This window comes from Lupinus angustifolius, chromosome LG12, assembly GCF_001865875.1.
Source record: "Lupinus angustifolius cultivar Tanjil chromosome LG12, LupAngTanjil_v1.0, whole genome shotgun sequence".
Lineage (NCBI taxonomy): Eukaryota > Viridiplantae > Streptophyta > Magnoliopsida > Fabales > Fabaceae > Lupinus > Lupinus angustifolius.
The window spans coordinates 16,504,999-16,529,311 of NC_032020.1; the positions used below are offsets into that span (position 1 = coordinate 16,504,999).

Sequence of the window (24,313 nt, forward strand, 5' to 3'; positions counted from 1 at the left end):
TGAAAATAATTGCACGTTATAACCAAAGAAAAAAGCTTGACTCATACAGTAAATATTTCTACAAAAACTGTGAGTTAGAACAATGTTGAAGAATTCCATTAGACAACCACCTCTCTGTCATTGTACACTGCCAACTCTTAAGCCCAAGGGATTCCTTCCTGACACTTTTCAAATGTCCCCATCTCTGTAAGTCCACACTAATAATCTTCATACAAATTTACAGCATTAATTTATTTCAGGTACAAATCTATATACTTTTGAGTAACACACATTCAAATGAGCAATAAAATCAACCTGCAATGCATCATTAAAAAATTTCATGAAAACAGAACCAATTTGACAAAAGGAATAAAAATACAAATGTTGTTGAAAAAACAACTATGAGAAAACTAACTAGAGGAAAGCATACCTACCCACAAGTTCCAAAAGATGAGAAGAATCTCAGAGGAATAGGCAATTCAAATTCAATTGCTAGAATTGTTTACACAACAGTTACACACTTAGTGATGACTGCATTCCTTAAGGGCAAACAGTGAGAGGCAATGTCTAACCAGCGATTTGCCATTGTAGCACTTTAATTCACAGAATTCGGCATATCTGACCTTGTACGTTCATGGTAAGATTTTTTCAATGAAATGTCTGTGGTCTGGTTCTCAAATAGAGTTTGCTTAATGCGAGCAGCCACGCTAGGCATTCCAGCCTTCAAAAGAAGGGTGCATAAAGTTCTAACGGTGATGTCATCAGGATAACAACCAGCTGCCAACATATTGTAAAAAATATCAATTGCTTCATGTAATCTCCCTTTCATACAATGCCCAATAATAAGAATGGTAAATGTCAACTTATCAGGTTTGCACTTTGTCTCTTCCATTTCTGCCATAATTATATTAGCCTCGTCGACATTTCCGGATTTGCAATATCCATCAATGACGGGATTGTATATAAACGACTGCGGGACAATATCACTATGCTTCAATAGTCTCAAAAGGTCGCGTGCTTCTTTTAGTCTATTGCTCTTGCACAGAGCACTAATAAGAACAGAGAAAGTATACAAACTCGCAGAAATATTTCTTCCATTCATTTCACGGCACAGCTCCAGGCCATGGTTCACCTGTCCAACTCGGCAATAGCCATCGATAAGGGAAGTAAAAGTAACAACATCAGGATGACAACCATGAAATAGCATTGTATCATACATTGCTAGTGCAGAAGCCATGCTACCCACCTTAACAAATCCATCAATAAGGGCATTAAAAGTAACCGCATTAGGTTTAACTCCAGATCTAACCATTTCTTCGAAAAGTGAGGTAGCTTCCTTCATCTTACTTAATTTGCAATAACCTGATATTATAGTTGTATAACTTACAACAGTAGGGGCAAAATCACCCTTTAAACAGACTTCCTTTAGTAGTTCCTGTGCTCTATCGACCTCATTAACTCTACATAAACCATGTATAAGAGTGTTAAATGTAACTATGTCAGGGGAATAACCAAAACTTCTCATATCACTAAGAAACTTAAAACTCTCATCAATTGCTCCCGATCTACACAAACCATGAATTAAAACATTGAAGGTGACGGTTTCCAGATTATAACATAATCTCATAAGCTCCCTAAGTAGACGAACAGCATCGTCTAATTTATTATGTTTTACGAGGACATTGAACAAGTTATTATAAAGAACAGAATCCACTGCAACATTATTGTGGTGAGCTTGAGCAAGTAATTCTTTTGAAATATCAATCCTTCCACCCATTGCATAAGAAGAAACTAAAAATCCTAACAACCTACCATCAGGGAATTGGCCATCAGAATTCATAGAATCATATACAAGTTTTGCTGAGTTGTGCATACCAACTTGACAAAGGGACCTCAAAAGCATGTTATAAGTCCAGAATGAATGAGAAAAATTCAACCTTTCCCTGCTAAACTGAAAGAACTTGAAACCCAAGTTGGGATTTTTGAGTCTTTTAATAACCTCAAATGCAAGTGATGGAGTTAAGTGGTGACTAAAATAACCCAGAAATTTATCCAAGTTGCTATAGCGAAGAAAAATAGTGGAGACGATTTTGACAAACCAAGCTTCAGCTCTTAAGATTAAACCTTTATCGTGGGTTAAAGGTGTTACCTGAGTATGAACACTGTAATGGGCGAAGGCTATCTTAGAAGCTCGAATACTGAAAGAAGAAGGAGAAGGAGATAGGAGATTCATCTGGTTCGTTGCGCCATAGAAGAAAAGAGAAATTGGTTTAATCAGCACTGCGAATATTGTTCATACTGAGAATGAATCCTGTGGCAGAAGATTGATTGAAAAAAGACGCTAGCTTTTGATGTTAGAGAATGAAATCTCCAACAAGCCAGAGATAACAAGGTTTAACTCTCTTCGGGGTTTAACACTTTAATGGCTGAACTTTTTCAATTTTTAAAAATCAATGAATTTTTTAATTTTTAATTCTCTAATCAAACGTAAGTTTTTATATAAATATATTTTTACATAAGTTTTTTTCTTCAAAAAAACTCTGATTACATTGTTGCGCCATAGATAATGATTTTTCTATAAAGGAAAACTTCATTATCTTTTAATACGAAACTTAAAAAACAAAATTTCAATGCCATTTTTTTTGAAATTTAATCTATGAGGAATTAAGAATTTGATACCCTAAGTTATATGATCACATTTCAAATTAAGATAATAGAACGACATTAAATTTCTGAACACATGAAATTATAAAAAAGTCATAATTGTTTTGAACTATATGACATCCATACATTAATTTGTTAAAATAAAAGTAAATTAAATGTAATTGGAAAATTATATGGTACTAATATATAAACTAAATGTAATTGGAAAATTTCTGTAATTTACTGTAATGGCAGGAACCGCTGCAATGCTTCTTGTTATAGTCTGGAAACCCTACACCAGTTTTATGTCAATCTCTGCAATATTGAGGTGTATACTCATTACATGGTTATACACTTATGCATTTAAAACATTTTGTAAATAGGTGAATCTAATGGTTTCTATGTTTTGTTAGATATTTAAGGAATTTGATATTTAATGACTTGCAATAAGTTTCTTCTGAGAAACAATGTTATCATCATGTTTTCTACTGTAATTCTGTACTTGATCTAATATACATATAACCTTTGACTGTTTGTTTGATTATTAATTTAATGATACAGTTCGTCATCATAAGTTCTCCTACGTTTAGCATATCAAATTCCTCGTGTTATCTTTCTTTAGTACATGACTGGGAAATAGCTTTTCTCTTATTTTTCCTTTCCATGAAGGTGTTACGAATAATTTTGGTTGCTTCTAAATTCTGCAGGATTATCATGGTAGTTGAAGCTTTTTGTGCTGGATCATTTATTTTTGGTGGGGTGGATTGGAATCGAGGAGCTGAAACTGGTTCAATCTGTATCCTGTCTTTGGTATTGGAAGCATATGGGAATGGGATGTTTTTGTACTAGATTGATAAATAAAGTCTAGACAAAATTCTCCCTGTACTCCACATAAAAAACTCTTCCCTTCACACATTGATTATCCCCCTGTTTTCAATGTGCCTAGCGATACCCTGCAGCATAATATCTAAGAAAGATCGGAAATAAAATAAAGTTAGGAAGGAAATATTAAGCTCAGCTGTAATTTAGCATTGGAAACATTAAGCTTTCCATTTGATAGAAGGAATTGTATTTCTGTTGGAAATATAAGATTTAAAGAATTATGTCCTTCAATAATTTTTGCTTTGACATTTTCTTACTTTTTCAAGTAAGGCCACCCAATTAGGATGCCTCTTAAATAGCACTGTATATACTCAGTACACCTCTTCTATTTTATTTTTTATAAAAGAAGAATATATATATAGAAAGAGTTGCTCACTGCTCAATACATCTCTATGATTTACTCATTCTATAATACTAATATTAAAGGCGAGCAGATGAAAGAGCTATAAAGAATGTATTTGATAGATAGCATAATATACTTGTATTTGAAAACTTGTGTATTATGAAGGGATATTATATGACTCCTATTTCCTAGAAACAATCTTGTGGGATAAGACTGTATACATCTACCCTCCCTAGACCCCAGTAGGTGGGAAACTCGTGCGCAGGGTTGCCCTTTTAGGGGGTCAGCCTCAGCACAACGATAAAATTGTTTGCCTTGTGAACTGAAGGTCATGAGTTTAAATTCTAGAAACAATCTCTTCATTTGTGAGGGTGTGGCTTTATTGAATGACCCGGACCCCTATTTAGCTTATATTGTTGACCTTTTACCTATTAATTTAATTACATATTATTTTTTAAAAATTCCTCCATTTAGCAATAATTGGATGCATATATTCTATTCTATGAAATATGTCATTTTATGTGTTATTAGTTGTGATTGTTAAAATTTTAATTATTAAATATTTTTATGTGCTGTGGTAATAATCATGGCCATAAATACTCAATATCTAAGTACCTTTTCTTTTATTTGTGATATGATTTTCAAATTGACCACTCGCCACTCATGTAACCACGAGATATTGATATTGATCCGCATCACTAAGCATTAAGTGTAATGTTTACGTTAATATCAGACCCTTATCGTGTCAGATTATCAGTTACTATATATAATTCTTAATCATCCTATGCAGTGAACATTTTATCAGAAGTAGTTTAAATGCTGAAGGAGGGAATATTGGAGCTTCCAAGAAAGAGTTAGTATTAAAGTGGGACCTGCATGCTTCTAACTCTATCCTATCCTAGCCGTTATATCCAGAGCCTTAACGGTACCATTTCACCTTCTTATAAATTCAAAATCTCCACAATCATTCTTCAAAGATTAAAAAAAACACTACACTCTTCACTAATCAAAATGGTTTCTTCCAAGCTTAGAACAGCATGCTCCTTCACCACCCTTCTCCTCTCTTGTTTGAATTTCTCTCTGTTTACCATTTCTGCTTCATCACTTGTTCCAACTGTTCTTCTCAAAATGCCACCAACTTCATTTGGAGTTGCATTCCTCACAGTTTCCATTATCTCACTTATCTCATCTTTTGTGGGCTTCTACTCTCAACTCACACAATGTTGTTTCCTTACTCACATTTCACTTATCCTAGCCTCATTGATAGGACAAGTTCTCAGCATCTTAGCCTTGTTTACAAAAGAAAAAACAAGCCTTTCAATGCTTAAGTCACCCAGAGACCCAAAGGAAGCAAAACTGTTGGTAAGGTTGGAATGTGGGGCTTTCATGGGTATGTGTATGTTGCAATTGATGGTTTTGACACTGAGTTGTGCAGTGCATAGTTGTTGGGTAAAAGAGTATGAGGATTTGGAAGCACAGAGAGAAGTCACAGCTAAGAAGAGGAGTAGAAGGATTGCTAGAGTGCAAGAGGAGTCAATGGCAAATGTAAACAAGAATGCAGAAATCAAATCTAAGGAGTTTGATGAGAAAGTGAAAAGCAAGTATGGGCAGTGGGTGAAGACTGATTTTGAGCCTTGAATGAGGGCTTCAGAAGTAATAGCTTGCTTCATTCTACCTTGTGCTAGTGCAGATGTTTGCATGATTATTAGTTTCTTTCTTCACTTGCATGTTCTTAGTTTTGTTTGTTCTGTCACTATGGGTGTGGCTATTTAATATATGAGCATTAAATGTAGGAGAAGTAGGCAAGGGTGTGCATTGATTTCTTTAAGGCTTTTTACTTGTTTTGCTTATGTGCCTTTCCCTTTCCTTTGGGTTTAGGGAGCATTCGTCTTTATTAAGGAGAAATTTGGATGTCCATGATTTGTGATGCTTAAGTTGTTTTTTAATTTGGGAAGAAAAAGAATTGGAAGATAGTTAAAAATAATTTGCTTGTTAATCTATCTAAAAAAAATACTAAAATAGAACATTGGTAGAAAATAATTGTCCAATGCATTAATAAGAAGCCACATGACCCACCAATTTTATACTTCGGAACAACAATGAATTCTAAAATTCAAGAGGGGTGTTGTAAATGCATCTAAAGTTTTTATCACTGATATATAAACCTGTACCAATGAATAAAAAGCATGTCATACCTATAAGCAAAGCTTTCTGTACATAAGGAATAGGATGCTCTCTGCTAGAAATTAACAGCCTGTGTGTCTGTACTTTGAATTCTTGAAACAGATTTTAAAAGTGTACTATTCTCCATTAACAATCATTTACAGTTTCTGTCAATTAACAAAGACAAAAGACAAAAAACGGGCAACAAAGTGATCTCTTTGCCTCTTCTGTGAGGATCATGTTAGCAGAAAGCTAAGTCTGCTGCTACTAGAAATAGCTACCAAGTTATGCCAAATTTCACCATCTATGTATCTATATCTATTTCTCATTCAAATTTACATTAAATCTACTGGGGCTGATGAATAATGCAAAGCACCTTGAAGATGATGAGGCATTTTGACATTTTGCAATAAAGGAGACATCTTCAATCCAATAATCTGGATCTCTGGGTTTGAGTGCCCTTTCAGAAAAACATCTGTGACCTACAAGATACTCAACATTTTAAACCTTTTCCCCAAAAATCATGCGATTTCATTACGTAGAGATTCAGTCAATCAAATCATTTTATACATATTCGATGACCACAAGACCAACTTCATTTGGAGTTGCATTCCTCACAGTTTCCATTATCTCACTTATCTCATCTTTTGTGGGCTTCTACTCTCAACTCACACAATGTTGTTTCCTTACTCACATTTCACTTATCCTAGCCTCATTGATAGGACAAGTTCTCAGCATCTTAGCCTTGTTTACAAAAGAAAAAACAAGCCTTTCAATGCTTAAGTCACCCAGAGACCCAAAGGAAGCAAAACTGTTGGTAAGGTTGGAATGTGGGGCTTTCATGGGTATGTGTATGTTGCAATTGATGGTTTTGACACTGAGTTGTGCAGTGCATAGTTGTTGGGTAAAAGAGTATGAGGATTTGGAAGCACAGAGAGAAGTCACAGCTAAGAAGAGGAGTAGAAGGATTGCTAGAGTGCAAGAGGAGTCAATGGCAAATGTAAACAAGAATGCAGAAATCAAATCTAAGGAGTTTGATGAGAAAGTGAAAAGCAAGTATGGGCAGTGGGTGAAGACTGATTTTGAGCCTTGAATGAGGGCTTCAGAAGTAATAGCTTGCTTCATTCTACCTTGTGCTAGTGCAGATGTTTGCATGATTATTAGTTTCTTTCTTCACTTGCATGTTCTTAGTTTTGTTTGTTCTGTCACTATGGGTGTGGCTATTTAATATATGAGCATTAAATGTAGGAGAAGTAGGCAAGGGTGTGCATTGATTTCTTTAAGGCTTTTTACTTGTTTTGCTTATGTGCCTTTCCCTTTCCTTTGGGTTTAGGGAGCATTCGTCTTTATTAAGGAGAAATTTGGATGTCCATGATTTGTGATGCTTAAGTTGTTTTTTAATTTGGGAAGAAAAAGAATTGGAAGATAGTTAAAAATAATTTGCTTGTTAATCTATCTAAAAAAAATACTAAAATAGAACATTGGTAGAAAATAATTGTCCAATGCATTAATAAGAAGCCACATGACCCACCAATTTTATACTTCGGAACAACAATGAATTCTAAAATTCAAGAGGGGTGTTGTAAATGCATCTAAAGTTTTTATCACTGATATATAAACCTGTACCAATGAATAAAAAGCATGTCATACCTATAAGCAAAGCTTTCTGTACATAAGGAATAGGATGCTCTCTGCTAGAAATTAACAGCCTGTGTGTCTGTACTTTGAATTCTTGAAACAGATTTTAAAAGTGTACTATTCTCCATTAACAATCATTTACAGTTTCTGTCAATTAACAAAGACAAAAGACAAAAAACGGGCAACAAAGTGATCTCTTTGCCTCTTCTGTGAGGATCATGTTAGCAGAAAGCTAAGTCTGCTGCTACTAGAAATAGCTACCAAGTTATGCCAAATTTCACCATCTATGTATCTATATCTATTTCTCATTCAAATTTACATTAAATCTACTGGGGCTGATGAATAATGCAAAGCACCTTGAAGATGATGAGGCATTTTGACATTTTGCAATAAAGGAGACATCTTCAATCCAATAATCTGGATCTCTGGGTTTGAGTGCCCTTTCAGAAAAACATCTGTGACCTACAAGATACTCAACATTTTAAACCTTTTCCCCAAAAATCATGCGATTTCATTACGTAGAGATTCAGTCAATCAAATCATTTTATACATATTCGATGACCACAAGAAATGTATCACATTAATGATAGATAGATAGATATATATATATATATACCTGTGTGCATCCAAAAAGTTTAAGTAACCTCAACAAGAAGCAGCTGTCTACAATCAAACCCAACTCATTGTCTGTCAAATTTCGGCACCAAGAAAGATCTAGAGTATGCAAATTTTTCCCACGGCTTGCAAGTGATAAGGTTGTGTGGTGGCCGACCTGGATAAAATCAAATGTGGCAGGCACTCAGAAAATACCACAGTGAACTAAGATTTAGCTGGCTGCTACAACTAAACAGCTAACTGAAAACCAAATTTCAGAAATATTACCAACAGTCACAATTGGCTAATAAATAATATTCAAGGGTTAGTTGAGTCCACACTGTCATAGGAAGACGGCGCTTTGTTTCATGTGATTCCGTAAAAGAACCAGATTTACACACATGTCAATCAACCTTCTTACCTTCTGTTGTTTGTAATTTCATATTTGTTGGTTATGTACTGATTTTTCAATGATGGTGAGGATAAATGCAGTACACAAACGGATCCATGGGTGAAGGGAGAGGCCAAAAACAAACAGTTTAAGATAAATTACAACAAAAATTAAAGAAATCCAAATTAATAAACAAATAATAAATAGATAAACCAAATAACAGTCATTTTAATGGCGGTCCAACCATGCCTGTCACAACTAGGAAAAGAGGAGAGGCCAAATAACAGTCATTTTAACTCCTCACACTCACACTTCCCAATTACAGACCCAAGCTTTGAAGTTTTCTTCATGAGCTTCTAGAAGGAGCACTCACAACTAGGAAAAGAGGAGAACCAAACAAACATGGGGTGGCGAAAAATTAAGCTTAGCTTATATCCAAAAATATGGATAAAGCAAAAAGAGTGTAAGATCTGAGAAAACTAAGAAATTGGTAAGCAAAGAGGGCAAGTGAGTAAAAAGGGTATGGTGGAAGTGAAAAAGAGACAGCTTTGTGAGAATTGAACCATAAATTCCTAATCTAAGGTCTGAACCACATTTGCCAAAGAAAAAGAAAAGGCCCTGCTCTGCTTTTCTTTCACTTCCTTAACGATTGGTTATGACATACTAATGTGTTATGACATATACGTCACTTCTGACAAGCTTTCAAGCCCAACAGCTGAAACTTTTTGTTTTTTCTATGTAGTGCATATATTTGAGTATAAAAAGTAAAGATATTAGCCTACATAGTACATGTTGATGTGTTTGTTCAGGTATAAGTATGACCAATAAGATAATAGAAAGTAGAGAAGCAGTTGACACTTCAAGTGACCATACATAACCTACTAATTTTTTAGGCTGAGCTGAAAATAGATTGATAATCCTTTTACGAGTGCAGAGAAACCTTTTTAACTTGTCACAATGTTCAAGTGCCCATGTGCTTGTGTGTGGCACATACATCCATTCACGTTCAGACCAATTAAAACAACGAGCAAAGCAACATAAGAATGTACCTTCCTAATGTTATTAAGTGAAAGTTCTTCCATGGTCCCTCCACGGATTTCCATAAATGCAGCAATTGCTTCATCACTACAGTGAAGAAAAAAGTTGTTAATTTGTTCACCAGTTGAAATTTGGAAGAAGTCAATCTTACATGCAGTAAGCGCTCTGAAATACCATTCAAGGACACAATAAACATACAATGCACAGAATGCATGGCAATAAGATAGATGTAACGATTTTTCAAATCCCAGAGTGCAAAGGAAATATTTGTGGTCCAAGACTTCAAATGGAATCTGTTCAATTAGATGTTTATGAAGAGTAAGTCCGAAGTCCTGACATTCCAAAGGCTAATAAAATCAATACCAATACCTACAAGTAATAACAATAGTCTATGAATACTTGGAATAAGATTCATTATTCCTGGTACAGCACCTTACGTAATACATGTGTGTGTGTTCTGTGTCCTACAATATGTAAACTTTGATCTATCCCATGTACGTGTCACTATCGACACTTCATAAAAGATAACTATCCTACTAAAGCCAGAAACCTATATAAGAGATTCACATATTGAAAAAAGCAGACAGATCACGAACAACAAAGGAAATTACAGAGAACAAGAAAACACCTAAATGGATTGCGGCAAAGCTTCAACGTATGAAGTGTTTGACAACTATTTGTCAGATACCCGATGGATACATCCGTCAATTTGGACAAGTTCATAAGATCAAGCGCACACAACACAGGACAGTGTTCAGCAATCACTTTTGCTGATGCATCAGTCAATTTTCTACACATCGAGAAAAACAAATCAATAAGCTAATGTGACAGAATTTTTAACAAGGAAATTCCAATTTTATCCTAGCAAGCACAATTAGGAAAAATTAACCAAACTCTATTTGGATTCACAGTAAATCAAAACTTTCGTAAATTTTATCCCTTGCTGGAAATTTGTCAACCGATATCTCCTAATAGAAATCTCCCAAGAAAACATTTCCGTGAAAGCATAACTTATTAAAGAGATTCCAAGCATGCATCGGACTGCTCAAGTAGTACTTACATACAATCCCTTAAAACAAGCTCCTTCATGTTGTAACCACAAGCAACTATGTAATCCTTGATAAATTCATCAGAAACAGATTGAATACCAGCCAATGACAAGACTTCTAAATGGACAAGTTTCTTCAGCGCAGGCACAATTCTTGCAGCATCCATGTTTTGACAATCGTCCAGATACAATTCTTTCAGAAGCGATCCTAATGATTCGGCCAGAGTCTTAACACTGGCAGGTGTGAGAAGGGAGCATTGGCTTAAATTTATCGATCTAAGTGCTGGGGCATAAGAAACCAGTACATGCAACCCCTTATCTGAAAGACGGCATGCACCACTGAGGGACAGGCTAGTTAATCTTGGTAACCAGCTTGGTGACTCTGCCAAAGTAACAGGTAATGCATAATCAGGTACACAGCGTCCACACTGATCAAGTTGTAGCACCTATTATACAAGTAAATATATAACCTGAATTCATATTATGTAGTATTTTAGAAATAGAACCTGAAAAGAAGTTGCTAATCAAATATCAAAAAGCCAACAGAAAATACAAAAACTGAAAGCTAGCATCTATACTATAAAATTTAAACAACAGAACAAGGAAAAATTATTTATATATATACACACACATGAAGATTAATAAATAATAAATAAGATAAACAACTTGCCCTGTTAACTGATGGAAATATATTCTATCTCAGGGTGAGTTTTTCCAAGACAATAAAAGAACAACAAATTAAAAGCTGCAACCCAACATGACCCCATACCCCTCTCTTTCTTTTTGCTCCTGCATCCATGTCAAAATTGCTTACATTGCAAGTGAAATCAAGAAAAATATCAAATCAATACCTGATTTATCAACAAGCATAGTAAACATGGTCACATGTATATCTAGTCATTTAGATTCTGAATGGAATTCAACATTCAATAAAAGGAAAATCGAGTTAAAATTGTCCTGTCATAGTATTGATAAAAGTATCATAGCCCCATTTAAGAGGATCGTCTCTAACCAACTGAGGCCCTTCCATTCAAAACATGTGAATGAGATCAAAATAGCAGAATTGTTATTGAAGCATATAAAACATAAGGTTAAATGTTCCAAATTACAATTATCCCTGACATGTATCAAATAATTTAAAGAAAACACCTTCAAATTGGAAGTGTCACACGTTTGACAAAATTTTGTAAATTGATCCTCTAACAGCCATGAGCAATCTCTTAGCCGAATCTCTGTAGGAGAGCCATTGACAAGAAGTTCAAAAGTGCGAATATTCATTTTTCTGGAATCACATAACAACTGGCTAAGCTTGTGCCTCAAGAAATCTGGAATACCATCAAGTGAAACAATTGCATCAACATTTTTAGCGAGAGTTTGAAGACACATTTCTAGCAATGTCAATGGGACTGAAAACCTTGAATCTTGTTGACTCTTTCGAGGAACCCACAAACCAGTTAACGACTTTTTCTTCATCTCTCGCTCTTTGATAATTTTCATAGCCTTAGAGAAAGGAGTTGAACTATCAAAAAAATCCATTTCCACTTTTTCATTATCAACATCTGGTGTTGGTCGAAAATGAGCAATCTTTGATGCATTTTCCCTAGCTATTTCTCTATAACGATTCCTTCTGTCTTCGATCACATATTGATTGTAGTTGCGAGGTACAATATTTTGTAATGGGACTGGGACATCATTGTTAGAATCCGCGCTATCTGATTCTTCAACAGCTACCTCATCATCTTGAAAATTTTGAGATAAAAAATCAATTTCTACCAGTGGTGACTTCTCTTTTTCTTCTCTGCCAAATCTCCTAATACCAACTTCACCATAGTAGTAATCACCACCACGACCACCAAAATCATCACTATCACCATCATCATCATCATCATGAACCTCTTCACTGCTATCACTATGACCCAACTTTCTTTTACCTCTTGGGTCATCACCAAATTCATCAAGATTGTCCCTTTCGAATTGAAGACCTAAATTGAAGTCGTGAGTTTCATCTTCTGGGAATTCTTGATCTTGGGTAATCCTAATGCGCTTAGAAGGGGAAGAGCCAAAGAAATCAAGAGTAGGAGGAGGGCGATAACGACGTTGGAAATTGGAGAATTCGACATCAGTGGAACTACGATCCTTGTAAAAGTGAGAAAGAATGTTTCGAAGGCGTGGAGAGAGAGGATCGGAGATTGAATGAGGTGGAGAAGGGTTATTACTATTATTATTAGTATTAGTATTATTATGATCAGCATCATCAATGGTTAGATCGATGAAAATTGGTGGAGAGGGAGATATAGAGGGAGAGGTAGTAGACTTAGACTTAGCCATGAATATGAATAGAAAGAGATCGAGATTGAGAAAAAAGCAGAATGAAATAGACCAAGAAATATGAATAGTACTTGCTTCAATTTACTTATGATTTATAGAGTTCAACAATCACACTTAAAATCAACATTCTTCTCCTCAAGTGGTTTGGCCTTGTGAATCTTAAGATTAGTATGCTGTTTATATTTTGAGTATTATGGGTTACAAAACCTAAAACTGAATCAAAGCCTTGTCAAAATATCACTTCAACATCACAATAGCTAAATTATTCTATTTACTCATGCATTTTAAAATATTAGATAAGTTTTTACTTTTATTTAAGAGACAATAATAATTAAAAATGAATAATAAATAATTTAATAACAATATAAAAAATGTTATACTATTAATGTATTAATACATATATATTTTTCTCTTACTTTTAAAATGTTGGGTATAAGACTTTTTTTGGAAATCATCAATCAAAATTCAATGTATTTCATTTTTTTTAAAAATAAACAATCTAATTAGCATGCTTCTCATTAGCTTGTTGCCTTGTGTTTTGTAGATCCTTCTAACATGTATTTTAGTTGTTAGTCATTTCTCATATTCCTCTCTTTCAGATAAGGAAAATTATATTAAAATAGCATAACGTGTATTATCTACTACAGAAGAGAGTTCAAATAGTTTATTTTTTACAAAACTCACTTTTTCTTCGTGAAAATAGTTTCATTTCTCATAATTCAAATTGACTATGCCAAAACAAAACATAACATTCTCTATGATTTTAACTCATTAGCACCAGCAAAAAACTCATGGAGATTAAACATCTCTATGATTGATGAAAGAACTTTTGCTAGAATTTGTCATGGTGTAGAAGTCCTTCCACACATTTAAGGCAAATTCACAAGAGATGAATAAATGGTGGAGGAGTTTAACTTAACTCTTATGCAAAGCATAAATCATATCATCTAATCTCATGATTATATTCCTCTTGAATATTTCATCATTGGTCAATAACCTTCATCTAATGAGTTTCTAAACCAATCAACCAATTTTTTAAAACATTACCTACCATAGAGTGGTTATGATTTTAGTTGAGTTAAGTGTGGGATTTTAACTTGAATATTTGGAAGCATTAAGTTCTATCAATTTCATAAAAGAATTTTGGCATGAAGGCGTCCGCATGCAACAAAACGATAGATGATTTTATAGTCTATTATTATATTTTATTTTTGGTGCTAGTTTATTATATTTCAAACCTAAACACTACAGTGTAATGCACAAATTTATAAAAATGATAATAGCTTAATGCGCAAGTATACACCAGTTTCTATTTTCAGCTCCATGGTAAAAAAACTTCACGCAGACCAAATTGGTGTTCCATATCCAAGGGAGCCAGGAGAGTTTCCAGAGGATATCTTTTATGCAAATCTTTTCCTTGACGCAATACAAGATAGTCAGGGCCTATCTTAATATTTTCAGTGCCAATATTGTTATATTTCCAGAGGAGATCTTTTATGCAAATCTTTATTAATTTTTTTATCTCATTGTTATATTATTTATCATTTATTTGAATTATTTTTTTTAAAGAGCATAATAATTAAACATTAATAATAAATAGTAATAGTATATAAAGTTCATTCAATTCTAAGTTTTTTCCCTCTATTTTATATGGGAGCACATCTATTGTCTCACTTCTTGTATTGGTTGAAAAATTATTGAAGTTAAAATTATAATTGTTAAATATTTTTTTAACCAATTATATCTCATTAACATATAGAGTAACACACTAGTGAAACAAGTGTTATCTCTAGTTTATATGTTTCAACCAAAAGTGCAAAATATTAATGAAAATCTGACAAGTGTCATGACCACTATCAATTACGTGCCTTAGGATGGGTTAGGATTTAATGGAAAGGGAAGTATATAAAAAAAGTAAAAGAAAAAGTAATATGATGTTACATTTTTATTCTTTAAAATATAATGATATAATATTTTCTCCTTGAAATTAAATTTAAAATCAATTATTTATCTCTCTATTAATGGAGATGAGTCGCATTCAGTTAGGATCATCTCCATTACTTTTAATTAATGAGATAGAGAAGTATATAAAAAAAATTATATGATTTAACATTTTTATCCCTTAAAATGTAATAATATGATATTTCTCTCCTTAAAAATTAAATGCAAAATCAACAACATATTTCTCTATTAATAGGCTGAAAGTCCAGTTGTGTTCTTGTTCCTATTCAGTTACATTGAAATAAAAATATAAAGTTAGAGACTACTCTCTGCATCATTTCTTCTCCACAGTGCTTTGGGATGATTAATCTCTCTTATTTTCTATACGTTGTTTGGGATACAATTCCTATTTTTTCAATCTCTAATTTGGCAACGCCATCTGTATTTGATATGCTACGTTTGCTCTTATCTGTCCTAAAACTATTGTGTTTCAATGTCTCTAATCTATTAACTCTCTCTCCAAGTAATATACAAATCTTATTTTATATTTTTAGAATTTTTCTGTGTAATTATGTGACAATTTATTTGCTAGGCTTCCCTTTCATTGTGCATTTGTGTGTTATGTGCTCTTTTGTTTTGCTGCACTCCGTCCTTTTGATGTAAAAAGACAAAAACATTGTTTCGTATTTCATTAGTAAAGTTGTTATTGAGATGATTATAAGTCATGTCTATTTTGATTTTAGACGAGTTTTGAAGATGAGAAAAGATAAAAAGTAAAAAATAATAATTTAGATAGATACAAAGATAACAAGTGGATTAAATCTAAATTTATTCAATAACACTATATATTTTATTTTGCCTTTCATATGATTTAACATTCCTAATACCTTCTTCTGTAGACAGGCAATTTTTTTTTGTTGCAAGAAAGCAAAACCGCATAAGCCATTGTTCATATTTCACTTTTGCAGCGACCCATCTTATTCCACGTTATGCTCTCTCTCTCCAGGTTACATTTGTTCATATTTCCATCACTATTGATTTTATTTTTGTTCTTCATTGATCATGTTTCTCTCTCTCTCTCTTAATATAGTTCGTTTTTAATTTCATAACTTGCCAAATACATATCATTAGTTGAAGCTACCGTGAGCTATACTTTTTTAATGTGAGCATCATTCTCTTAGATTAATGTCATTTCAAATATTAAAAAAGACTATATATCAAAAGCATTTCAAAACTCATTTCCCAATTTAAAATACTATTGGAATCTAATTACTTTAGTTTTCTCTGTTAAAACAATATTTTCTAAAGATATATAATTTCAATTTACAATTATCACATTCCATCAATATGTTGTGAGCTTAAATTCTGTTTCACATAGAAATGAATACTTAGCTAGTCATTATTTGGCATAGCTGTTTATCATTTTTTATATGATACACATTGCCACTAATATTAAAATATATATTGTATCTAATAAATGAGATAACATAAATTAGTTGAAGGAAGTGGCAAGTAGAAAGTATGGTAAGTTTAACATGATAGAAGTTGATCGGAGTGCAATTTGGAGGGTTTAAAATGATAGAACGAACAAACCCATTAGGGTAAGCCAGCATGAAGGTGAAACCCACATGACATGATGATGAGCCATATTTCCTAGTGGTAGGTACTGACAATGTGACATGAAACAAACCCAACTTACCCCATCACTTTAATTATCACTCAAGTAAGTGCATTTAATTATCACTCAAGTTACGTGTCCTTTCACTAAACAATGAATATTCCTAATTCCTTTGAGAATTTGGATAGATACCGTTACTTAGGTGGACCCCAAAAGGTGGATTAATTCGTAAAAACCGTATTGGTGTACTGTCGCCACGGCAGAGAGCAAAAAAGAGAGAATATACAGTGACAACTGCACTCTCATGCTAGAGAGAGAGAGAGAGAGAATGAGGTGTGTTTTATAGTACTACTTGTGATAGTGAGTGCACTCACTTCTTGTCCTTTTCTGCAACCAAAACAACTCTCCTCATTCCTCTCTCTTTTCTTATTCCATGTTCAAGCAACAAGCATATGGAAATATATTATACAAAGAATACAAGGGCCTGATTTAAAACTAGAATTATATAAACTGACTTTAAGCATTAACTAACTCGGTAAAAGATAGATGTACGGAATCTACTATCACGTTAACTTGTTGGAATCATAAAAAACAACTTTTTGTGCTCATTGTTGATTTGTTATGTCTCAAAAGCAGGGACTAAATCAGAATATGCTCATTCATTATGTTGTTTTTGGTTAACTTCCTACCATTGGATTACGCACACCAATAGGAACGACAGGAATATTGTTTTTAATCACCAAAATGATTAAAAAAAATTATCGATTCATATTAGCTAGTGTATAGATTAAAAAAATAATACTTTCTTCATGGATTAAGAACTAAGAATAAGAATTGTATATGATTTAGCCATTTAGGACATGTTATAATAAATCTGTATCCCTACAATGAATAAACATATGTTTTTGAGGCTTTGCTGAGAGTTATGAGATAAAGGGAATGAAAGAGATCAAAGGATTATGAATGAGAGGAATGGAAGAGGAAAGGAATGAAATTCTTCTCTATGTTTGTGAGTATAAAATTTTAGAAGATGAATAGTAAACTAATGATAACGTAAGAATATTTTTTTATTTTTCCTTTAAAAATGTAATTAACAATTAGAAATGAACAATAATGTATAATTATATAATATTACTAAAAATATTTAGCTATTTTAACATTTTATCTCAAAAAATCTTAAATTGGAAAACTTTAAAAATAAACACATGAGAGTTTTGGAGGGTCTGAACCAAAACATTTCCCTCTCCTTCATTGATCTTCAAAACGAGGGAAAGACTTTACAAAGTCATTTCTCTCCTTCCCCTCCAAACCCCGCTCCCAAATAAAGCCGGAAGAGAAAACTAGGTTCATTCTGGGTAGGCAAATCGATCATTTCATATGGAAACCAATCATATGGGTCCAGCTCCATGAACCACTTTGGTGCTGCACATACAAACCGATCTAGGAAGAAATACCCAAATTATATTATGCAAAATGTATTTTTAATATGACTTCTCACTTTCTGCATGTGTAGAAATGAGGATGCTATGTTATAATATTCATTAGCTTACAAATAAGGATGCTATGGTATAATTTTGTTATTCAATCATATTTATATTAGTATATATAGTAGTAGTATTTATAGACAATTTGGTATAACATGGGTTTAAAAAAACCATTTTAATTTTCTTACTGATAATTAAGTAATTGTCTCATAATTATAGTAGTAGTATTTATCAGTGTTTAGAACCGGACCGGACGGTCCGACCGATCTGACCGCTAACCGGACTTGAAACTGGCTCTGGTTTGTCGTCTTAACCGAATGAAAGTTGGACCGCTTTGAACCGGAAAAAATCTGGTCCGACCATGTTAAACCCGGTTAAATTGGACTAACCCGGGAAGTAAACTAGACGATTCACTTAAAAATAAAAAAAATGGGACAATGTTCTAATATTTTGTTTTACTATGGTCCAAAAAAAATAAAGATGTATTATTTCAATATGATTATACATAATTATTAATTATATAAAGTTTTACATTTATATATAATAACTATATATTTATAAATGAAAATTATTAATTATGTACGAAATCACCCGGTCAGACCGGACAGTTTAACCGTTTCAACCGGTTAAACCTAATATGGGACCTCTTCTGGTTTGACATCCGGCTCGGGTTTCACAGCTCTGGTATTTATAGATTACTAAAAAAAATTAGAAAATATGTTTTGGTTTGCATTATATAAAGAAGGTGATAGGTGAGTAGTGTAGCAACCTAGGTAGGTCTAATATCTGCTCTCTAAAATGGCAAACCCTGCATCCATGTACAATTTCATGAACCAACCTTCCTCTGATTCCAAACAAGGAAAACTCTCGGTTGTTTCTTCCATTCGCACATTCCAATGCAATTTCTGCCACCGCAAGTTTTACACTTCTCAAGCTCTCGGTGGCCATCAAAACGCTCATAAGCTTGAAAGAGCTGCTATTAGGAGAACCAACAATCTTTCATTCACACACAATAATGCTTCTACCTTGGATTTCAACACTTGTTCTTCTTTTGAACCTCCTCATCCTCATTTCTTTGGTGCCCATGCATCTTACTGGTTTCAAATGGAACAACCATTTCAGTTTCAGACCCATCATCACCAACACGTTGCACCAGTAAATACTACTGTTCCTGTTTCTTACCATGCTTCTGCTTCTACTTCTTCAACTTCTACTAACAATGCTTCTGCTTCTGATGCTTCTGATCATGTCAACCTCGACCTCACTCTTCGCCTGTGAACCCTTTTTCTTCTTGTTAGTTCTTTACTTTGCTTTTCAATTTCATAACAAACTTGTCATTTTCTTTTGTGGAAGAGTCTCTCTTTTCTTTTTTGTTAATTAATTACTAATGATGAGAAAGGGAGAATGGGGTTAACTTTTTAGTTGTAATTTTCATCTTAATATTTCCTTATTTATATTAGTTTAATTTTCTGCTGTTTCTGAACTCTTAGATTAATGCCATTTTGTTTTGTTGAACTTCTTTTTTGATATTTATGTTCCCTTCTATCTCAGCTCGTTTTTCCTTTTCAACATAGAGTTAGCTCGATTAGTACACAACATTATGATAGGTATACATGTATTTAATCATGTACTGAAAAAACGTTTATATTTCATCACTGGTATACACAAATGAAGTGCTAAAGAAACACACAAAGTGGTGAGTATTTTCATCATTCTATTTATGCTTATTTGAGTTGGAGAGTGGTTATTGAAATAGGTAGAAGATGAAAATGTAGAAATGGTGTTATTAGCTTATTTTTAATTCTTAATAGAAAAATAAAAGGCTATTATTTAATTTAATGAACAATGAAATCCCTTGAGTGATGACACAGTACATGCATGTTGCACGTCCATCATCTTTTTTCCCGATTGATTTTGAAGTGAGTTAAGAAGAGAAAGGGATATCCACTACTCGAGTGTGTTAACTTTATTTTTCGTAATTTCCCTTTTGGCAAATAGCTCCGTCAATTCTATTTTTGTTTTTTAGTAAAGCACCTGACATGAGAAGACCAAGCACCATGGTTTTCAAATCAAGTAAAGTGGATTCCTACTAAAAAGGAGAGTGTAACGAGGCACTGTTGGTTTCTTCTTCGAATTATATATCATTCATTTCTAGGACTATTATTATCTTGCTCAAGGGAATAGGGAGATGGGGGAAACTAATGAAAAAATGAGTGTTTAATTATATAAGTTTTTTTAAAGGGGTTGTTAGTGTAGCTAGAATTTGTATCAACAAGATATTGATCTAGTTGTAAAGTTTTATTAAATTCAGAAATGCAAAATTAATCTAAAGTTCAAATATTTCATTCATATAAATGATATTTGTTAAAAAGATCTTTCATATCTTCAAAAGATTAGTTTTTTAGTTATGTGATAAATTATCTTTATTATTATATATATATAAAAAGTTAACTCAACAATAAATTTAATTCAAAATAATAATTTGGACCCGGGTATTATTTTGATGGAGCTCATATATTCTACTTTTGGTGTTCCATTTGTATACTAATCCAATTAAAAAAACATAAAAAAAAAGAATATTTTTTATATTACTTAGTAGAATGTAATTGACTTAGGATACAACCAAATTTTTTTTTGGAAGATTTGATCCTTGTTTTATCTCGATCCCTATGGAAAAAAATCCCCTCCTCAATCCACCCAATAATCACTAACCTGAAGTACAAATTGCAGTACCTATTCCCAAGACATTATGCATTCCCCATCTCACTATCATTGCTACTCAGAATCCGTAGTTTATTGTTTAGTTTAATTGTTTGTTATTATAACTTTGCCCAAGGGTTAAAAATTAAAACAAAGTAAAACCTACTAAAAAATACAAGAGGATGCTAAAGATTTTTCAATTATCAAGTGTTCTTCTACAAAGGCAATATAAATGTCTCAAAATATGTACCCAACATTCCAATGTCTATCCTCCCCAAATGGAATGAAAGAAGAAAAACACTAGAATTGTATGATAGATTCAACTAATTCTTGAACAGGAGCCAATTCTCCCTTTTCAATTAAACGAAATTCCTGCAACAGAAGATAGCATCAACAAAACATGAGTCAACCATAAAAAAAACAATATTGAATAGAATGGAAAAGGGGAAATCAGGAAAATGAAAAGATAATAGTCATGTTGCACCCAAAAGCATGCTTCCTATTCATGCATCTACAAGCATTTTCTTTAATCTATATGAACACCTACCCAAGTAAACAAAACAAAATGCTTGAAGCAGGTATTCAAATGAGCTTCTTCCTTCAAACTTGTAATCTTCTGAAAATGTGAGTGATAGATGTGAGCATATACACGGAATAATCGCTTCAGAATTGTCTTCACAACCTCCCGAAAATTGGGTGGAAAGGGAGACCCTGCAGCAAGGAATAATTGAAATAGTGTTATGATGCATATAATTAGCAAATAATGCATGGTAAAATTTAGTGAAGTTCTAGCTATATCCATGTTCATAGATACCTAGTTTTTGAGGAAAAATAGTTTCATCATCTAGCTGAGTTTCAATCCAATCCAACAAAAGCTCAACATACTTCGGTGCAGATACCTCTATTGGTTTCTTGATAGTAACACCATCTGCCCATCTATACTCGTATCTGCAGAGTTTAAATTACATTAAATAATTGCCTCAATACTATGATTTGTTTAATGTTGCCTATAATGAGAGTTATATGTGCAGACACTACCAGCGCCTTACAAGTTATACTTATACCCAAAATCTCTTGTCAAGTTATAAACCAACTCTACCTCAAGTCCATGAGTTAAATTCTTTTACTGAAGTCATTCTTCTCACACTCAGAAAAGGTATATAGTATTGTGCCCATCCTCTAGCTATTGTTGAGGTGTATCACTAATTATCAGACATCGTTCATTCTAGCACAATGAAGACCCCAAAGACCATGAACTAATCGACACAACACTTTTAACTCTAATTTGGCAATATATGTTTGATGCCAATGCTTATAAAAATGATTGAAAATAGATACTAAAGTAACCAAACTATGCCATTACTTAAAGCAGGAGAGTAGTCTTAATCATAGCAGTACATCTTATACTGTTATACACAAAAACCATATATGGGTATTACCTATTATAAGAATCAATTTGGTATAAGTTCCATAAATCTTAAGAGAACATGAATGATGGGTAGAAGACACATTTAATAGGTAATATGGTCTAGAACCAAAAAGATTATGCAACTGAAATAAGGATCAAACAATACTTTGGTCCTGCAGTCATCATTGGACAATCAGTTGGTGTGCAGAATTCTGTAAGTGTCCCATACAGGATATTCACTTGGTTGAAGAAATCGACAGCTGCAAAATTAAAAAATCGGATAAATAAAATTCAACTGAGCAAAATTTTATAAGTAATTTTGCAATAAATCATTAGCTATTAGTGACAAGGAAATTACATGCAGGCCAATCTGCAAATATGGATATTTATACACAAGGAAGTAATATTATCCAACACCCAAACCAAGCAATTACAGGGGAAGAATTTAAAGGAAAATATTCCTCAAGCATACAAATAAAAACAAGAATACACATTATGATTAGAAATTTCAACATGATTTGGCAAAAGCTGAATAGGTAAAAGATTATTACTGTTTACAGCCAGCCACTCATTAATATCTTCACCAGGAGGCAGTTTAACAGCTTCCCTCAAGTTTCCACTACCCAATGTAGCATCAATATGTTTTTGAAGTTGAGCACCCTGCACTTTCATAAACAAAATGCATATGAGAAATAATCAACAAATTGAATATACAGCATAAAAAATAGGGGAAACAAATCTAGTAACCACCTAAAGTAAAAAGACCAACCTTACTTCCAGATGGAGCACTTTTCTTGGGACGAAATGTCTTTTGGTTTCTGCATGGATCAAATTTTTCTTAATGCTATCATTCAACTCCAAAAGTAATTGTACCAACATATCAACCCCTTGTTTGGGATTCTGTTTGAAGTGAGAAATTTCACAACCTTATGATCAACAAATGTTACCATTATGGTTCTAATGATTATTTGTTACGTAACACTTTTACTACAAAATGATTGGCTTCGATGCTGTTTGGATACTTTTCATTTATATATATATATATATATTTTTCCGTATTTCAATTGTGTGATGAGAAGAGAAAAGAAGAATAATATAACAGAAGGAGAATGAATAATAGTAGTAATAGTAATAATAAAAGAGAAAAAGGAATGAAAAGAAACCTGCTTCCGAGACCGAAAAGACTCATGGTGCCCAAATAGAAAGTATTCTCTCGCTCTGGAAGATAAAAAGGCTCTCAGCAAAATAAGAAAAACAAAAAAGTGAAGAATAAAGAAAATGAAATGAGTTAATTTTATAGAGAGAATGGTGGGCATTCCTATTCTGTTGCCATATTATTCCGTTTCTATCTCTCTATCTCATCTTTTCTTTTCAGAGTCTCAGATAAAACGGCATGCACATGCACTCCATTCGTCTATTTATGGATTTTATTATCAGTCGGAAATTGGAGTGAGATTGTGCAGAGGTTGGATCTGGATGGTTGGTTTGGTTATTATAGGTTGGATTTTCAATTTTTCAAATTGCTATTTTCAATCGTGGTTCAATCAGTCTCTAGAATCTAACATCATAGACTATGATTTCATTTAGGATTTAATTTGTTTAGTTTTATCTTATTAGTTATAATTTATCTTATTGTTTATAAGAACTCCTGTTTATATGATAAAATTTTAAACCAACTTATATTTAAGATTTGATTAATCTTTTATTATTTTAAACTTTCTATATGATACCATACAGACTTGTCACATGCCCATCATTACAGGATCCGAAATTATGTTAACATCATAGTTTATTAATAGATAATATTATTAGGGATGAAAAGGACCCGACCCTACTTATTCATCCGGCACAGTTTGATCATGATTGGGTTCGAATAAGGTCGGATCTGATGGTTCTAGGACCGGGTAGGGATCAAGCATGGCATGATCTGTACCTTCCCAGGGTCACTCACTCAAATATGTATAGAGTAATATACCATTTTGGTCGAAGTATCATTTGTTCTTTAATTTTCCTTAATAAATTCATGATTAATAATATATATATACATATATTATTTTGTATATCAAACTGCATATTTACAATAATAAATAATATTGAGAAGTCTTTATCTAAAAT

At 33.0% G+C, this 24,313-nt stretch overlaps 6 protein-coding genes across 7 annotated transcripts; 3 read left to right on the top strand and 3 right to left on the bottom strand.

Annotated features, from left to right (window-relative positions):
• Positions 217–2,375, bottom strand: LOC109361639 (pentatricopeptide repeat-containing protein At2g06000-like). 2 transcript variants are annotated; one of them, XM_019607154.1, is made up of 2 exons: positions 414–2,375; positions 217–294 (listed from the first exon to the last, which is right to left on the bottom strand). In XM_019607154.1, exon 1 carries the CDS (start codon positions 2,210–2,212, stop codon positions 575–577), a length of 1,638 nt encoding a protein of 545 aa, XP_019462699.1. In that variant the 5' UTR covers positions 2,213–2,375; the 3' UTR covers positions 217–294; positions 414–574. The 2 variants fall into 2 exon arrangements, with proteins under 2 accessions (XP_019462699.1, XP_019462698.1); XM_019607153.1 differs by having other exon boundaries at positions 410–2,375.
• LOC109362550 lies at positions 4,822–5,701 on the top strand. Its single transcript, XM_019608406.1, has one exon. The coding sequence runs from the start codon at positions 4,859–4,861 to the stop codon at positions 5,483–5,485; it is 627 nt and encodes a 208-aa protein (XP_019463951.1). The 5' UTR covers positions 4,822–4,858; the 3' UTR covers positions 5,486–5,701.
• On the top strand, positions 6,588–7,319 carry LOC109361930. The gene has a single exon (XM_019607457.1). The coding sequence runs from the start codon at positions 6,588–6,590 to the stop codon at positions 7,101–7,103; it is 516 nt and encodes a 171-aa protein (XP_019463002.1). The 3' UTR covers positions 7,104–7,319.
• Positions 7,691–13,127, bottom strand: LOC109362549. Its single transcript, XM_019608405.1, has 6 exons — positions 11,869–13,127; positions 10,732–11,165; positions 10,300–10,461; positions 9,683–9,758; positions 8,265–8,420; positions 7,691–8,110 (listed from the first exon to the last, which is right to left on the bottom strand). Exons 1-6 carry the CDS (start codon positions 13,045–13,047, stop codon positions 7,964–7,966), a joined length of 2,154 nt encoding a protein of 717 aa, XP_019463950.1. The 5' UTR covers positions 13,048–13,127; the 3' UTR covers positions 7,691–7,963.
• On the top strand, positions 18,889–19,368 carry LOC109361931 (zinc finger protein KNUCKLES-like). The gene has a single exon (XM_019607458.1). It carries the CDS (start codon positions 18,889–18,891, stop codon positions 19,366–19,368), a length of 480 nt encoding a protein of 159 aa, XP_019463003.1.
• LOC109361761 (MOB kinase activator-like 1A) lies at positions 20,954–23,533 on the bottom strand. The gene is made up of 7 exons (XM_019607301.1): positions 23,362–23,533; positions 22,968–23,016; positions 22,750–22,858; positions 22,365–22,458; positions 21,605–21,738; positions 21,338–21,501; positions 20,954–21,162 (listed from the first exon to the last, which is right to left on the bottom strand). Exons 1-7 carry the CDS (start codon positions 23,385–23,387, stop codon positions 21,091–21,093), a joined length of 648 nt encoding a protein of 215 aa, XP_019462846.1. The 5' UTR covers positions 23,388–23,533; the 3' UTR covers positions 20,954–21,090.

Excerpts from the sequence above, each read along its gene's own strand:
- LOC109361639 (XM_019607154.1), bottom strand. The coding sequence starts at position 2,212 with ATGAATCTCCTATCTCCTTCTCCTTCTTCTTTCAGTATTCGAGCTTCT.
- LOC109362550 (XM_019608406.1), top strand. The coding sequence starts at position 4,859 with ATGGTTTCTTCCAAGCTTAGAACAGCATGCTCCTTCACCACCCTTCTC.
- LOC109361930 (XM_019607457.1), top strand. The coding sequence starts at position 6,588 with ATGACCACAAGACCAACTTCATTTGGAGTTGCATTCCTCACAGTTTCC.
- LOC109362549 (XM_019608405.1), bottom strand. The coding sequence starts at position 13,047 with ATGGCTAAGTCTAAGTCTACTACCTCTCCCTCTATATCTCCCTCTCCA. Across the intron at positions 11,166-11,868 it reads GTGACACTTCCAATTTGAAG|GTGCTACAACTTGATCAGTG; the intron begins GTGTTTTCTTTA and ends CTTGTATAATAG. Across the intron at positions 10,462-10,731 it reads CTTGTTTTAAGGGATTGTAT|AAAATTGACTGATGCATCAG; the intron begins GTAAGTACTACT and ends CTCGATGTGTAG.
- LOC109361931 (XM_019607458.1), top strand. The coding sequence starts at position 18,889 with ATGGCAAACCCTGCATCCATGTACAATTTCATGAACCAACCTTCCTCT.
- LOC109361761 (XM_019607301.1), bottom strand. The coding sequence starts at position 23,387 with ATGAGTCTTTTCGGTCTCGGAAGCAG. Across the intron at positions 21,502-21,604 it reads TATTTTTCCTCAAAAACTAG|GGTCTCCCTTTCCACCCAAT; the intron begins GTATCTATGAAC and ends TCCTTGCTGCAG. Across the intron at positions 21,163-21,337 it reads ATTTTGTTTTGTTTACTTGG|GAATTTCGTTTAATTGAAAA; the intron begins GTAGGTGTTCAT and ends CTTCTGTTGCAG.